General features: G+C 40.7%; 1 protein-coding gene across 1 annotated transcript in view; it reads left to right on the top strand.

Annotated features, from left to right (window-relative positions):
- The window catches only part of LOC147437855 (protein ANTI-SILENCING 1-like), a 180,566-nt gene extending 166,724 nt beyond the window's left edge, over positions 1 to 13,842 (top strand). The window contains exon 11 of the mRNA XM_086487292.1: positions 13,820 to 13,842. Within this exon, the coding sequence (XP_086343418.1) occupies positions 13,820 to 13,827 (8 nt within the window). The 3' untranslated portion in view covers positions 13,828 to 13,842. The remainder of the gene's footprint in view (positions 1 to 13,819) is intronic.
- The last annotated feature ends 3,471 nt before the right edge of the window (positions 13,843 to 17,313 follow it).

Raw genomic sequence — 17,313 nt, 5'->3', positions numbered from 1 at the left:
CATGTTTGATGAATCATTTAATGAGAAGAATTGTTTTGTTCTCGCGGGTAGCGAGATGATTCCGTGGGTAGCGGAGATTAAGCTGAGGTTATCGGCTCTCTTTTGTTCCTCGCGGTTAGCGAGATGGGAAGGTTGTGCAATTCGCGGTTAGCGAATAAATCCTTTGCAAAGGCTCTGTTGGTTAAACAGAGGAAGTCCACGGGTAGCGGCAAACTCATGAGAAATTGGAAAAGTTATTTTTGTTGAATAATAGGGCTGTTACATTAGACCTTGTTTGAATTGTTTTGGTATTGTTTGAAGAGCTGTATAAAAGAACCTATGTTTGGAATTAATTAAGGAACACTGTTTGTATATGTAAAACAGTGTGGAAAAAAGTGTGCGTGTAGTGTGGAAAGTGGGGACTGGCTTAGGTTGCCAGTCAAGGATGGGTGGACTCGATTAGTCGAGTACTTTTCACTTTGTCTCAGTTAGTTAGAGATTTATCCCATGTCATATTTTGGATTTAAGGATGGCGGCCGTGCCTCTTAAACGCGGGAAAAAAGGCATTGTTTTTGGATCCTTAATATGTGAAAGGGATTTCTTCTCTTATAATGTAAGATATAGAGTCCATAGAACCTTTAACCTCATCGACCTAGCTTGTGGCGTAGGGTCTTGCAACTACGAACACAATAGGTGGAAGTCTTCTTCTCTTTCGTTGCTCGTATCCTTGCTTCGCCTTATCGGAGTAGGGTGTCGTCAACAGATTTAGAGGATAAAGAAGGCTTTCTTCCAAGTCGCCCCGATCTTTTAGGACGGGGACCTTACATCTTTGTTAGGTCATGTAATGGTCCCGCAATTTGTGAGAACTTTTCTATGAAGTGTCTATAGTATGCACACATACCTATAAAGCTTCTTAGTTCATGAAGATTCCTTGGTTTAGGCCATCCTTTTATTACCTCTAACTTTGATGGATCCATTTGGATGTCATCTTGAGAGATAATGTGACCTAAATACTGAATCTCTTGCAAGAAAAATTCACTTTTCTTTCGATTAACATAAAGTTTATTCTCTCTTAAAACTTGAAATATTACCTAGAGGTGTTGCTTGTGTTCGTCTAATGAATTAGAGTAGATGATAATATCATCAAAGAACACTCAAGTGAAGGTTCGATGAGGCCAGAACAGCTTCTCCATCAAGCGGTTGAATGTGGCTGGTGCATTGGTCAAGCCAAAAGGCATGACAATGTATTTGTAAAGACCAAATGTGGTGCGAAATGCGGTCTTTACAATATCTTGATCAACTATCCTTATCTGATGATAGCCACTTTTTAGGTCAATCCTACTGAAGTAGGTCGATCCTTGTAGCTTATCAAATAGGTCTTCTACCCGTGGAACGGGAAACCTATTCTTGATAGTGATCCTATTTAGTGCTCTATAGTCGACACACATACGATATGTGCCGTCTTTCTTTTGCACTAATAGCACCGGTGAGAAAAATGGAGATGAGCTAGGCCTAACCATGCCCTTCTCAACTAACTCATGTACTTGCCGCATAATCTCCTCTTGTTGAGCTTGAGAAACTCTATAAGGAGGTTTGTTAGGCTGTGAACTTCTTGGAAGAAGTTCAATTGCATGGTCATCATTACCTTGTTTAGGAGGTAGCTCACAAGGGATGTCGTCAATAAAAACATCTTGAAACCCCTTCAGAAAATTGGATAACTCTAATTCCTTTTGGTTACTTTTATTTTCTTTTGCTAAAGCATTAGGTTCATTCTTCAGAAGGTGAAGAATTTGAAGAAGGTGGAGAAGAGGGTGACCTCTTTCTTGCATTTTTCTTGTCTTGATCTTCGTTGTCTTCACCATCACTTTCATAAGAAGAAGAGGATGAAGAAAATGGAGAAGAGGGTGTCCTCTTTCTCGCCTTTTTCTTCTCTTGCTTTTTATCATCCCTCTTTGAATTATGGCGTGGCGAAGAGTGTGATGGTCTTATCCGCTTTGGTGGTGACGGAGAGCGTTTAGCCCGCCGTCTTCGTGGAGCCATCTCCGCCGAGGTGGCGGGAGACTCACTTCTTTCTCGTTCTTTCGGTGGAGGATCTTGAGTTCTCCTTTGGGAAGGAGATGCATCATCAAGAAGTAAATTCTTGAGCCCTTCGTATGGATTCTCTTCTTCTTCTCGAATCGGAGAGAGACCTCTTTTGGGAGTCTCACAAGGAGGCTTCCTAGGTGTTCTCTCGTCATGGTGATGAGCTTGGAGAATCCCGTGAGCACGGAGCTGCTGTTGCACTTCACTTTGGAGAGATGGATTGCCCATGGCTTGTTGAAGCCTAGAAAAAAGATAGTTAACAAACATTGAAGCATCATTAGTAGCTTGCTCATGAGCAAAATCAAAGTTATCAACATTAATTTCACTCTCTTTACTATTGTCATCCGTTCTAACAACTTTTAGGTGTAAACTTTTTAGGTGTACTTTGGCACTTCAAGCCCTAGTTGCTACTCCTCTTTACCCCTTTAGAAAAAGCACTCAAGCTACTGTACCCGCGGCTCGAATACCATTAATTGCAAGGAATAGAAGAGAGGGTCTTTAGACACCAAAACAACACCGGCTCCTGTCAAGCTTCTAATAGCTCAATAGTGGTTAAAGCCGTAGGCAAGCCCCGTAGGACTCCACTATTAAGACCACAGCTCTCGACGGTGATACCCCGTTAACTGCACAAAGGCAGGCGCACTGCAAGGCTGAAAAATCCCTATTCTACTTACTCAAAGGCAATTAATAATACCAACCATTTATAGCTAGCTTGAGGACCTCCCTTCTTGAGCAAGAAAAGAGAAACCTTGTGCTCTAATACCAATGTAACATTTAATGGTCTAAAAACTTATGTGTAGCGGAAATTAGCATGAACATAGTGGGCATTTCATTAGAATAGATTCCTAATGAGAATTACAAGAGTGCTTGGGTGGAGAGAGCAACAAAAAGTATAACACCTAGTTAGATAGCATCAACAATACTTTCAAAAGAGAGAGAAATTAAGCTATTGACAACAGTTGAGGACCGGATTTGAATGGAGCCGGTCCCCCCTCCAAAAGGCTTTGTATTATGGTTTCTCCCATCAAGAGAGACATTGTACAATACAATTCTTTGTGTTCCTTCAAGACTAGCTAGTGCAATGAAGATGAAAGCTTCATGCACTAAGCAAAACAATTAGTAAACACAACTTTAATTATCCCCGTTCTCAGACCCAAGACCTCAGACACCTTCGAAGATGGTGAGAGCTAGCAGGGTATGAGAGTAGATTGAGAGGAAGAAGGAGTATCTTACGAGAAATATATACATCTCCTCACATAATCACTCATATTAGCATAGCTTTAGCTTAGTAATTAGCTTGGTAGAGGAGATGAGCATGCATTGAAGCTTGGCTCTTGGTTGGATTTGCATCCACAAGCCAAGAGTGTGTCGATGTAAGCTTCTATCTCACAAGCTTGGAGTAGGTGATGAGCTCTCCATTAAAGCTTGGGAAGAGATAGTCTTCTCTTTCTTCACACATCAGATTGTGTGAGTGTGTGTGTGATAATGCCTTGAAAAAATCAGCCCCCTCTCTCTCTTGGGCGAGCCCTCTTGCTGTTTGCTCTTGCAGGCTCCCCATTGGACCTCCCCAAGTCAAGCCAATGGCTATTAAGCAGCATAAGTGATAGACTTTTGACATGTGTCCCCCTTTCCCCTTTTGTGAGAGCTTTAGGTAATTTAATAATTAAACTAAACTCTCATTGGACCCCTTTGCCTCCTGGCCAATAGGAATCAGGCAAGCCATTGGGCTCTTGAATGCTCATTGGACCCCTTGGGAGACTGTCCAATAGTCTTCTAGGAGACTTAATTCTCATTGGTTCTTTTATTAAGTGTTTTTAAATTAATTAAACTAGATTTACTCTAGACTAATTCTCATTGGTCCACCTCCAAGGCCATCCAATAGGAATTGGGCACACCTTGTGGGCATCTAGGCTAGGGAGTTGACCTGTGTCCCTAATTCCCTTTGTGTAAAGGGAGCCTATGTGTGCGTGTGTGTGTGTGTGTGTGACTTTCTCTCTCATCACCTAGAAGAAGGGCTCGCCCCCTCCCATGTAGGGATATGCAAGACTTTTTTGGTCACACACAAAGCATCCAATTTCCCCTAGGGTTGACCTTTGGACACAACCTTTGAATTTTGGAACCTTAGCATTTTGGAAGTCTTAATGGGTTGAACCTTAGGGTCTTTTTAGCCCATTGTTGCACATGGATCTTTTGTAGATGCCCCCCCCCTTTGGATCCCTATTTTCCCTCCTTTGGATCCCTACTGTGGCCAGTCTGCTAGCTTAACCAATATTCTAGCTTTTTCTCCCCTGGCACTTCCCCACATTAAATGATCAGTTTGATATGAGAAAATCATTTAGGAGAATTAGATATTGATTATTATGACACATCTCCCTCAAAGTATTGTCCCAACTTGTTAACAGGTATTTCTACAACAAGGTTCTCATCTAGGTTGGGTTGTGGATCTAAGTGTTCCTCCTCTATGGGCATCTCCCTAGCTCCATCCATCTGTGAATATTGTGATAGCCTGACCTTCAGTCCTCCATTGAGGAAAGCTCAAAGAGCTAAGAATAGCTCAGGGTCTCCATATAGTTTGGACAAGATGGTGGTTCTAACCTTTGGAGCCATGAAATCCATCAATTTAGCAATTTTTAACGGCACCTTTTGGGCTTCAGTACCTTGACGTAGGGAAGATGGGATCTCTATTTCTTCGATAGGGTCAGGTAGTCCCTCCGTAAACATTATTTCCAATAAGAAGTAAGTATGCCCATTTTCCCATGACTTTAAGTCACTTTCTTCTTGGATGACACTAGGTATGGCTAAGGGTCTATGGACTTGGTGAGGTTGTTGTTGCGTAGGGAACATTGTGTCTGTAATCTGGCTCTACCTAGGTGCTGGATCTAGATCCCTTTGGGTATCTGCTACCAAACTCCTTAATTGCTTGACTCGCTCGATCTCCTCTATAGTGTTTGGGTAAGTTTCTATCTTCTTTTTGGATCCTGGCCATTATGGCTCATGACGATCTTCCTTGTTGGTTTCTTTCCTAGTGGTCATTTTGGTCTCCATGGTTTCACCTAAATCAGAATCCTCTTCAGCGTCGTTCATATATACGGGGTCGTCACCAATCCCTATATTGGTCTTTGAACTGGGGTCTGATTGCGCTGCTTTTTGTGATCTCTTTCTTCGAGTTTTCTTCTTCTTCTGAGATAGGGCAATTGATGTCGTGTCTCTTTCTTCAAGAATATAATTTTGTTTTTAGATCATTGATTGTGTGAGTACATTTACTGGTACCACAGGTGTACTTTGTGATGGCTCCTTCGTAACCTCAATCAAGTTTAATGGCATGATCTTCGGCGCATTTGGATTATTTGGACATTGGGCAATTAAATGATCTATGCCACATTGATTACACATGAGTATCGGCATTGTAGACGTGGTCGCTTGATTTTTTGCATTAGTGTGGCATTATTTTGTAACCTAATAGGACACTCAGCCACACGATGTGGACCTCCACACTCTTAGCATTCAAGAGATGGTCTCTTAGCAGTGTAATTGATATTTTGTCTTCTTGCAGCAAGAGAAACTACTTGATAAACAGGTTTGACTTGTCCCCAATAGTCCTCCATGTAGTATTGTGGACTTTCTTCAAGCTCACCCATCCCATAGGCAATATTAGGGTCTATATCCTCCTCACAGCCTTCCAAACAAGCAATAGATGACTCACAACCCACTTGATTCAGAGAAGCAATTCTCGGATGTGGTGGTTGCGGTCCTAGCACTGGAGGTCGTAAGGGTGTTGTTTGAACAACATTTTGGGCCCTAGGGACCATGTGTTGTGACGTTTGTTCAAGAGCTGGATCCGGCATCAATGCAAGCACTCAAGGTGTGTCTGTCCATGCTAAGGTTGGTCTATTGGCCATCACGCGCTTAAATACTATGCAATCCTTAACTTGATGACCATACCTCCCATAGGCATTGCAGTTCCCATTGAATTTCACTCTAAAAGTAGGGCATTCACTAGTACTATGCGGACCATAGCATACTAAGCACCATTGTGGCTCCCTTCTTGGATGCATATGATTGTTTTGCGGAGCACGATTGTCTCTAAGACTCTCTTGAATGGCCTTGGTGAGATCTGCTAAAGTCATCTCAGATAGCTTTGGCTCCTTAGCAATAGGCTTTAGGGTCATTGGTTGATGCCTCAATGCTTGCGAGCTAGTAGATTTAGGCTGAATAGACACTCTTTCTCCTTGAATCATTAAATTATCCTCCAATTGGATCACATTGGTGGTGATTACTTCCCAAGTGGTGATACCTCTAATGACTAGGCCATTGTAGATATCCTCATGTCGTAATCCCCTAATGAATCTATCAAGAAATTGATTATTATTGAAGCACTCATTTGGATTACAATGAGAATTCAAATGCTTTAAGCGACTAATAAAGTCTCTCACTGACTCTCCTTCCTCTCATTGGGCTTTCTGGAGCTGAGAGGGTACACCCCAAAGCACTCCCTCTCGTATGTATTCTTTCAAGAACAGTCTCCTAAGAGTAGGGTAAATCGTTTTTTCTTCCACCCTTAGGGTTCTATACCAATCCCCTGCCTTCCCACTTAAGGTTAGGCTTAAAACATTACTCTTATGCACGTCATTGTGTTCTCCTAGAGAATCGCATATTTGTTCAAACACTTCGATATGCTTTCTCACATCCCCGTCTCCACTAAATTTTTGTGTGAGCTTGGCTATTTGTATTGCCTTACTTCTAGGCTCTCTATCAGGTGTGTTATGAATATTCTCAGCAATAGATCGACCAATAGCTTGAGCAAATGTTGCCAAGTCACCTAAGAGCAATCACCGTGGGTGAAGGCGCTCCACAGACTACATTTGGAGTAGGTATTGGCATTGGGCTTGGTGCATAGGAAGCCCTTGGGTTCTACGTTGGGTACGGTGTTGTGCCATGTGGTGACCCAAAGTTCATATGTGTGGCCCTAGGCATAGCAGATGTCGGATGTGACATGCTAATGCTAGCCGGTATAGTCCCATGGAAATAAGAGCTTGGGTGTTGTGGTTGTGGAGCATAGGTTGTTGAAACAATGGGAGCGGTAGGAACCACATGAGTATGAGGACCCATGGGTATATACGATTAGTACACACGTGTAGGAACCACATGAGTACGAGGACCCATGGGTATATACGATTGGTACACACGTGTAGGTACTGTTGCCGGCATTGAGCTACCATGTAGCGGTGCTTTACTAACAAATGAGGTCCATGGCGTGTTTCTTGGCATGCCCATCATTGGGGTATGCATGGTAACCGTGGTGTCATCAAGGGAAATATGAGATAGACTTGGAAAAGTAAAGCTATCACTTGTGGGCTCAGATTGCACTGAGACCCCTGGGCGAAACAACATATGGAGGATCCATTGAACTTATCGAGGGAGTCTTCATTTGCGATAAGGTCGTTTGTTTAGCCTTCCCTGTATCCAATAATCTCATGAGACCCGTTGAAGGCATGTGGATCCCCTTGTTCTGACTCTCTAGTTCAATAACCCTATGGATGACCTCACAAACTCTTTGTTGTTGATCCTCCACACTAGTAGCATCCGTTGTGGATTGTAGGATATCCAACCAACCCACGTGATAGGTGTGACCTGTGTATAGGTCGGTTAGAGTTTTCGTTTGTAGTTCGTACTCCCAGTTCTCATTTAAGAACGCTCCATCTAGGATTGAGGTGCTAGGGGTGTCCTTTGAACTGGATGTAATCTGGATCTCTATGGGTTGGCCCTTAGTGGTTTCTAAGTCAAGCGCACTCGATTGCTCTCCTAGCAAGGATATTGACATAGGGGCTTTTTCTTTTAGCTCTCTTCATTGCTCCGCCTTGTGTAAGCTCTTGATTTCCTTTTCCCTAGCCGCAATGATATATCGCTCAACCTCTTGCACTTCAGCAAGGCTTCTACCATCAAGTAATATAACCTCGGAGGGGAATAGCTCTGAAGAGTCAGGGTGTGCATTGAATGGAGTATTCATGTGCACATTCTCTAAGGGCATAGGGTCTAAGTTGGTCATGAATGGAGAATTTACTTCCCCACCCCCCTCATTTACATCGTTAACTCCATGTTCGGAGTGAGTGGCTCTACTAAAGGTTTCCTTCAAGCGGCTAAGCACGCTCGACCCAGACCGTGTGCCCATGGCATGCATATCTTGGCTTGAGCTATCAGGATTAGGCATTGGGTAACCCTCCATGACATCATAGTCAGAGGAAGAGTCACTAGCCGCTATGTTTGGGTCTTGGTTTGTACTACCTTGGGTCCCCGTCGAGGGCCCGGAACCTAAGGTAGGTGGATATTGAGAACTCGCATAAGTCGAAATGCTCTCTAGTTGCTCAGCATGTAGTACACGACCAGAGTGCAGATGCATGTACCTTTGGCACCCTACAAGCGTCAGGCAAATAACCTTGAAGGTTAACTGCTTACATTTTTAAGCGTTCGTTTTCACTCATTTTTTGATATTTTTTAATGTTTTTTAATTATCCGTTTTTGGATTAGAGCATGTAATAGCTTAAAATGAGCATATCGCTCAGCGGCTCGTGGTGTGCTTTACAGCACAGCATTCGGTTACTCGAAGCTCCGTTGGTCCTCAAAAAGGTCAATTTTTACCTACGTGTGAGGCTAATATATGTAATTTTAAAGGGGGACTGAGGCCTGAGCTTGAGCATGAGCTTGGGCTTGGGTTTGGGGGATATTCCTGATCCCGGTCCTACCTTTAAAATTTTAATTTTTTTTGTTTTTTGGATAAGGTTACCGCGGCCGCGCTGTGCACGCGAGCACACACACACACCTAACCTACCTACTTACAACTAATACAGCTATTGTTACACACTAAAACACTACTACAGTAACTCATTAGCTAACACAACTACTTACTGTACTTTACAGAGAACTAACATTATGGATCTACTACCTTAATTTTAACACCTTACCACAGAGAAAACACCTTATGAACAGAAAATACACAGTACCTTTAAACACCTTATGAATAAAACAATACACAGAAGCAAAAAAAAAATCCTTCTCAAAACAGACACAACTTCCTTCTCTACCTTTCCTACATTTGAAATTGCACCACAACGCAACAGAGAATGTTTCTTGAGCTTAGTGCAGGGCATTTCCCCGACAACAGTGCCAAAAATGTGCACGTCTGTCGCATGTGTCAATGCAAAGGACTTGCCGATACACTGTGTGCGAGCCACAAATGGCTCCAAGCATGCACCTAGCCTAAACTAGTAAGTTCAAAGATGATGAGAGTGTGTCACTCACTGCTCTATGTTTGCTGTCATGGAGGATTCCTCGTTGCGAAGAAGACGGAGACGCCGCTACGTTGCGCTCTACCGCCTCGTTGCCGTCGTGCCACGGCAATGCTCGATCACTCTCTCTCTCTCTCTCTCTCTCTCTCTCTCTCTCTCTCTCTCTCTCTCTCTCTCTCTCTCTCTCTCTCTCTCTCTCTCTCTCAAGCACGCGCGCGCGCACACACACACACGCACACACACACACACACACACACCAGTACACAAGGGAGACGGAGAAGGAGATGGAGCAAGAGCACTCTTCTTGCATTGCACAAATGAGGGAATGAGGTATTTTAGGTTTAGATTGACTTCTATATGGGATTGCCCGTTCACATTTGGGTGCCCACACTTAGCCAATCCTACCAAACATTATAGGTTCCAGTTTTAGAGTGCGCCTCTCATCGGAGATCACTCTTATCCATTCCTACCTAATCGACAAACCCGGCCGATAGCATAATACATACTAGCGGGTCCGACAAGCCCGGCCCATGGCTACATAAAAGGTGGTCGCTCGGTGGTGGTGATCGCTTGGTGGTAACACTTGTTCAAAGTGATGTTGTGGCCAAATGCACACTCCTTCGTTTAGCAATAATTTGTACTTTGTGAATTTTATTGATGATTACTTATGACATAAATGGGCATATCCGCTTGAGGTTAAGTCCAGTGTGTTTATGCACTTCAAACTATTTTTGTTGTTGATTAAAAATGTATCTGATTATACTGTAGACACCTTTTGATCGAGGGGAGTATATGACAAAAGAATTTGATGCGTTTTTGGCTAGTCGTGGGATAAAAAACTAATGTACAATGCCTTATACACCTCACAAGTGTTGCTGAGAGGAAAGATAAACTATTGATGGAGATGGCATGATGTATGGTCAAAAGCCAAGCTTTGCTAAATGCTTTCTGGCTAGAGGTTGTCATGTGTGTTGCCTACATACTTAACATGTGTCCTCGGGGGGTGCACTATTTAGTATCCCCTATATAACATGCATTCACGGAGTAATTAAAAAATCCCTTTTTAACATGTTTGAATGAATAAAATGGCCCCATATTTTATGATTTTTTTTTCAAAATTGAATTAAAAAACCCTTATTTTAATGTATCTTTTTTATATTGCTTGAAAATTTTGCATTTTAAAATCCCTCCTGCTAAACTCATGTGGTACATTAACATGATTACATAGTACACTCCTCGAGCATGTGTTCTACCAAAGATTTGCAATCTATGGTTCTATATGATGCATGGCATGATATGAAGCCATCTATTGGTCACTTATGTGTTTTTGGTTGCTTGGATTATGCTCTAGTGAAACAACAATGCAATAAATTGAATGATAAGGCTGTCAAGTGCAACTTTCTTGATTACAATGCTGAGAGCAAGGGTTAAAGGTTATATCATCTATAGTCAAACATATCTTGACTTCTTGAGATTTTATTTTTGTGCAAGATGTTGTCATTCAATCCTAGTTGTCATGTACTAAGAAACATGTGTAAGCTCACATGACATTTTTGATACGTTGTTGCCTCTTTTCAATGGTGGGAATACAAATGTAAGTCCAAATGAGGCAAATATCCAGTCTACCTAGGTTTCAAGTGATGTCACACATCAGCCTAGTTTTGTTGTAGATGTCAATGATGTCACATCATCCTACCTAGGTTTCAATGGTGGGAATAAAATGTAAGTCCAAATGAGGCAAGTATCCATCCTACCTAGGTTTCAAGTAATGTCACACATCAACCTATTTTTGATGCAATGTCAATGATGAACTTGATGAGTACGGGGCTGAGAATGAGGATGCTAGAGGTATGCCAAAATGGCTAGTGCATACTTTGCATGATAATAAATTGGATGAGTGTTTTTCTGCTCATACGAGATCAATGCTTGTGCATCAAAGATAGTTATGCTTTGGATGTGCCAAGTATGTGTGGTGAGGAGAAACCTCTTAGAAAACCAATACTTGGTATTTATTTGACTTGCCTCCTGGCAATAAGGACATTGGTACAAAGTGGGTGGCATTGATTATAAGGAAAATTTTTCTCCCGCTTTTGTATGATTACTGTTCATTTGATTTGTGCATTGACATCTTATTTTGGATGGGATGTAGGCCAGTCGAACATTAAAGCTGCTTTCTTGAATGGTGGCTTTGTATGAGGAAGTGTATGTACTACAACCTTGTGGTTTTTTCAAGAAAGGACAAGAAAAGAAAGTGTACATATGTTATAAAGAATTGTATGGTTTAAAACAATCTTTTCATGCTTGGTATGAGAAATCAAATAATCGTTTGACTGTATGTGGCTTTAAAATAGTCCAAATTAGGGCACTTTGTATGTAAAATGTGCAGATGATGTGTATCTTATCGTTGTTGTGTATGTGGATGATTTACTGCTCATTGGTCTGGATGCTACACATATTGCTCATTTGAATGCCACATTTGAGACATTAGATCTGGGGGCTTTGCATCATTATTTTGGCATGCAATTTAAGCAATATGATGAAGGTATTGCATTATCTCAGACAAAGTATGTGCAAACTTTGCTAGGCAGATTTGGACTTGATGATTGCAAGCCAATTGCCACTCCTACGGAGACGGGTTTGATGTTAAGTTTAATTGATGCTAGAGATCCTACGGATGTTGCCCTGTACTAGAAAGTAGTTGGTCTCCTCATTTATGTATGCATTACAAGGCCATATATTCAATTTGTAGTCTCACAAGTGAGTAGTTTTATACATAGGCCAAAGTTTAAAAAATTTCATGTAGTTAAGAGGATCTTTCGCTACTTGAGTGGCACTATACAACTTGCGTTGTTTTATCCCAAGGAGGGAACATTGCCGCTAGACTTACATGGTTTTATCTGACTCAAATTGGGTTGGATGCTATGACACACGAGTGTCAACGAGTGCTTTTTTTTTCATGCTCAACAATTCATGGAGATTTCATGTATATCTTGGTTGAGCAAGAAGCGACCTATTGTAGCCACCTCTAGTTGTGAGACTGAGTACAAGAGGATAACTCTTACAACTATGGTTGGGTGTGTGTGAGAGACTCAGAATTGGAGAGATCAACTTGGTATATGTGCCGACACATGACAACCTTGCAAATCTATTCACAAAGGCATTTCCAATTCAAAGCTTTGGGCTTGCTTCCTTTTGTGGACTAATAATGATTATAGGGCATGCCATTTATCTATATGTGCAAGCTCTTGTTTACCGCATGACTCCCAGGAATGGGGGGGGATTGTTTGTTACCATGTATATGGTAATGATGTGTGTGAACACACTTTGAACCACCAGGGCACTTTTTTTCCTTACTAGAAGTTTTTCCCCCGTGCTTGGTATATATGCCCATCACTATAAAGTAGTCTTATCTTGTATTTGCATACAAGTAATACATTTTCTATTATGTCTCTTCTCCATCTCCACGTTGTGTGTGCATTCCTGCAAGGTTGTCTTGTGCATAAAATTTTGATGAATTTCAGTCTTAACCATGGCCTTTGTCTCTCTAAAATGACTATACTAGAGAGAAAGCACATGTCAAAGGACAATGAGGCATGCAAGGAAGTGCAATCATGGCTAAGAAAGTGCCAAAAGATGAATGCCACTTTTTAAGTTCATGAAAAAATCTCCTAAGATTTAGCATGAACTTTAGAAGACTCAAAACAACAAAATACGGCTTACGATGTGTATGAACTAGGGGCAAAGTGGATAGAAGGACATGAGCGCCTAGAAAGTTCATATGAATCCTTAAAGTTTCCCAAAAGAGTCTAAACCTCCTTGTGTCGTACTCCCATGCTTTAGACTCTTCTACCTCCTTCTAGAAAATAAAAGTTACTATGTCTAAAAAGAAAGGGGAAAATGGAGTTTTTATTGAATTCAGAATAACTACCTCATACAGGCTTGAATTCAGAATAACTGCCTCATACAGGCTTGGATTGCAAATTTTTAAAATCAAAACTTAGCTCTTTTTAAGGTCTAAAACATTATAGAAGAAATTGAGAGCTAATTCTGAGATTATAGAGGTCGTTTGATGGGATCTTCATAGACTATCTAATTCATGTAATAAAAACTAACTAGGCCATCCACCCACATCAATCTTGCACATACTTGTGTGCTGATCCATTCCTAGACAAACTCATAGTGCATGTGAATACCTAACACACACACACACACACACACACACACATGCACTTACTCATCCCTTGTCTTTCATTGTAGAGCTTTCATAGCCTTCTAATCTTTGACATAATAGAGCTTAAACACCACTTTACTCTAAAACAACCTCGTTTATTATATCTTGCATGTAGGTTCTTCAAATTCGTGGTTATTGAAGGTGGGTAATCTTATCATACTAATGTATATTTCAGCATTGTTTAGACCAAGTTAGATGAAACTACTTGCAAATATTGAACTCATGTGTTTTTTTGTTTGAGTAGGTCTCTAAAGCATCATGGTATGAGGTGACCTCTTACTATGTTAGTTGAGTGGTGATCTTTGTGAGAATGGCTCAAGATGTTGGCATAACATGAGTTGCTTTTGGCGGCACAATGCTCTCCTCAGGCAAGTTCATTGTAAATTTAATGCAGCTCTCACCACAACAACCATAGGTTACCATGAGTACACTATGTCATGGAATGGATACAATGAGTACATACCCCTTGCATACTCTTCATGACCATATCTTGATCAAGATTAATATGAAGCAATTTGGATTCTTTTTTTCTTTCTTTTTGTAAGAGCACCCTATCTCTTCCCATATTTTGAGTTTGCCAATAACTTGAATTGGATTTGTAACATTTCAAGTGTAAATTACTTCTTGCTTTGGATATTTTGTACATAAAAGGTAAAAATTCAACCTCAATTCCACAATTCATAGATACATGCCCTCCCAATCTGTCTGCACGTAATTTGTCAACTAGGCTGCCATAACCATAACCCTGTAGAGTACTAGTCGTAACTTGAAGAGCGCAACTCCAATTGGGGCATTTTAATGCTTGAAATAAAGTTTGAAAATGACTAGCAAGAAAATTTAAGATGACAAAAATTGAATCTACACACCTCTATGTGCAAAATTGATTCAAACAAAGAGCTTTCTCGATACGACTACACTTAGAGAAGGCAAGGCGAGGGCAGAAAACTGCATCTAAAAGCATCAAGAAGGCACAACGAACCAAAGCCTAAAAATTTCTGAAATTTGGCTGAATTTTTTAAAGTTTTTCTATGATTTTTAGTTATATACAAGTCTCACTTCAAAAAACTCACTTACGGGCACTTACAATACCCCGACAGCTAGCGCTACACTAGCGACTTGCCCTACATGTACATGCTCTTGCAAAAGAAAGCTAAAAAAACCACAAAAAGAAAGCCTATACACACTTTTGATATCGGATGCCATGTCCATATGTAAAAATTTAGAAAATATGGGGTTCTCAAAATGGGCGTAATAACGTCACCTTATGAGCCATTGATAACTATTAAAAAAACATTCAGAATTCCCTAATACACTTGTATGACACTTCATACAAATTTTTGTAACCCAATACCATGCAATTCCACACAAGAACACAATTGAAGCAAATGTCATCAATCAATGTCACTCATAAATGCTTGTGAATACAATATCCTTTCTCAAACAGCATTACACAATGCGTGCATGATGCATGACTACCTTGACTAATATTAGGCTTCACGCTATCCCCATAATCTTAGGCTCTAATACTAGGTGAGAGATACCCCTCCCCAAGGGTCTATGCAAGAATTACAAAATTTACACTTTTGTACAATTCAATAAACATCAGAGTTGTGGAAGCGTTTGTATAGGGAAGGAGTTCTCAATGCTTGACCTAGCATGGAGTTTAAGCCATGAGTCAGCTTGCATCTAGAGGTACCTAGAGACTAGTGCTACCGTTTAATGTGTGGTATAAATGAAATATTACTCAAGAAAATGACCCAACTGGAGGGTGAATATATGTGTACACCACATTACACACACACACACACACACACACACACACATACACATATACACACAGAGGTGGAGGGTGAAATAGAGTGCATAGAGACAAAAATTAATGCAAGTACAAAAATTGGGGCATACCATAAGTTCAAAATATAAATGACTAGTAGAAACACCAGACCCTATGTAGTGATTGACCGGTCTACCCATCCACTTCTACTCCTACTACGGACATAGAGAATTTGACTTCATAGGGAGTGAGCCACAACACCTCCAACTTACTTGATCCAAACATAAGCTGAGATCGCTTTGCCTCCCTCCATGAACCCGAGATATGCAAGGATTCCAAATACAATGATGTGGTAGGAAATCGACATCAACCATACCAATTTAGATGCCACACCTCTTCAATACCTAGCATTGGGTATTTAGGCAAAGCCAAGGCAAGATCCTCAACGCCTTAGATATGTAGGTTGTTCAACCCCCGATGCACTAACTGTGTAGTTGAGCATAACAAAAAGAAGAAGATCAAGGCAACACCACCAATCCAACAAAGCCCCATGTCATTGACCCTTTCATCTAAGGCTAAGCAATGTAGGTCTTGTAGTGTCGCTAGACCATGAGAAACATAACACGAGTCCAATTAAAATATCATCTTGCATATGTACAAACAATAATTTTTGAGCAAGTCAGACTGTATATGGTCTCTACCCTTACATGTCCACCATAAACCATCAAAACCACTTCATGATCCAATCCAAGACAATAAGGCATAATCCAATACCATCACATGGATGAGCACTCCACCATATTAGGGAGATGCACATCCATCTTGCAAAACCACTTTAGCACATAACATGGTAGCAAAAATTTCGGCAACACAATCATATTCCAAAAAAATGATCCAAGAGCCACATCGACTTCCACCATTAATATTCACAACCATAATCCATGAGGGATCTCAACCCTTTTACCATAAACCATATTCCTTACTGAACCAACTCCAATACTCGGAGTTTGACCATACAAAATCAAATCGATCCAACACACATGGCCCCTAAAGAATGAAAATGATATTTGTAAAAGAACTATGAATATCAACTAAAGATAACTTCAAAACCCCATTTTAATAATTTTTAACCATTTATAAGTGATGCACTATGACGGTACCTCACCCCCCTTGCACGTAGAGCTAGTTTTGACCTCGAAGGATGGAAAACAGTACACAAATTCACATGAGACATCCACATCTATCCATGGGGTTCCATATATCATATGACACCATTCCATCAACTAAATCATAATGGAATAAGGATCCCGCCACTTTGGTCAAGCATATGCCATAACGTCACATCTATGCAAAAAACAATTTCCTTCTTTTTTTTTAAACTCATGCATAACATGGAAAAGAAGGCATTTGACCTCAAAACAATGCATCAAGATTATAATCATAACATTGAATAACACCTTATCATATCACTTTGCCCATATGAGACTTATGCAAACAACCGTGACACAAAAAGAAAGCCACCTTATCCATATTAGCCCATACGGTTTGGGTCAACTAATCATATATCCCCATAAACGTTTATGGGCATCCAACACTTGAAATCAACTCACCAAAACAAACTATAACATATATCAACCACTCATCAAACACACGACTCCATATGGTACTCCCCTATGGTAGCACCCCTACATGCATATGTAACCCTGTACAAGGAATGGTTAAAAACTCATGCTTACGAAGTGATATCGGTGATCTAATTACATATATTAGAAATTTTAAACAAGTTTTTGATTTGTTTAAGTGGGTTCTTTCATTCAATGAATCTATAAAGTGATTTTTTGAGGAGCATGGGCTCCAAAATATTGACTAAGTGCAGTGAGCAACAAGCTGTGTTTTGACCATAACTCTTTCCTCATGCAAAATTTTCACATGACACATGGTATGGTGTCACTTTTTATAAAAAT

This window comes from Adiantum capillus-veneris, chromosome 17 (assembly GCF_014529385.1).
Source record: "Adiantum capillus-veneris isolate H3 chromosome 17, ASM1452938v2, whole genome shotgun sequence".
Classification (NCBI taxonomy): Eukaryota; Viridiplantae; Streptophyta; class Polypodiopsida; order Polypodiales; family Pteridaceae; genus Adiantum; species Adiantum capillus-veneris.
The sequence above is the reverse complement of the archived record's forward strand: the minus strand, read 5'-3'. Positions and strand labels throughout refer to the sequence as shown.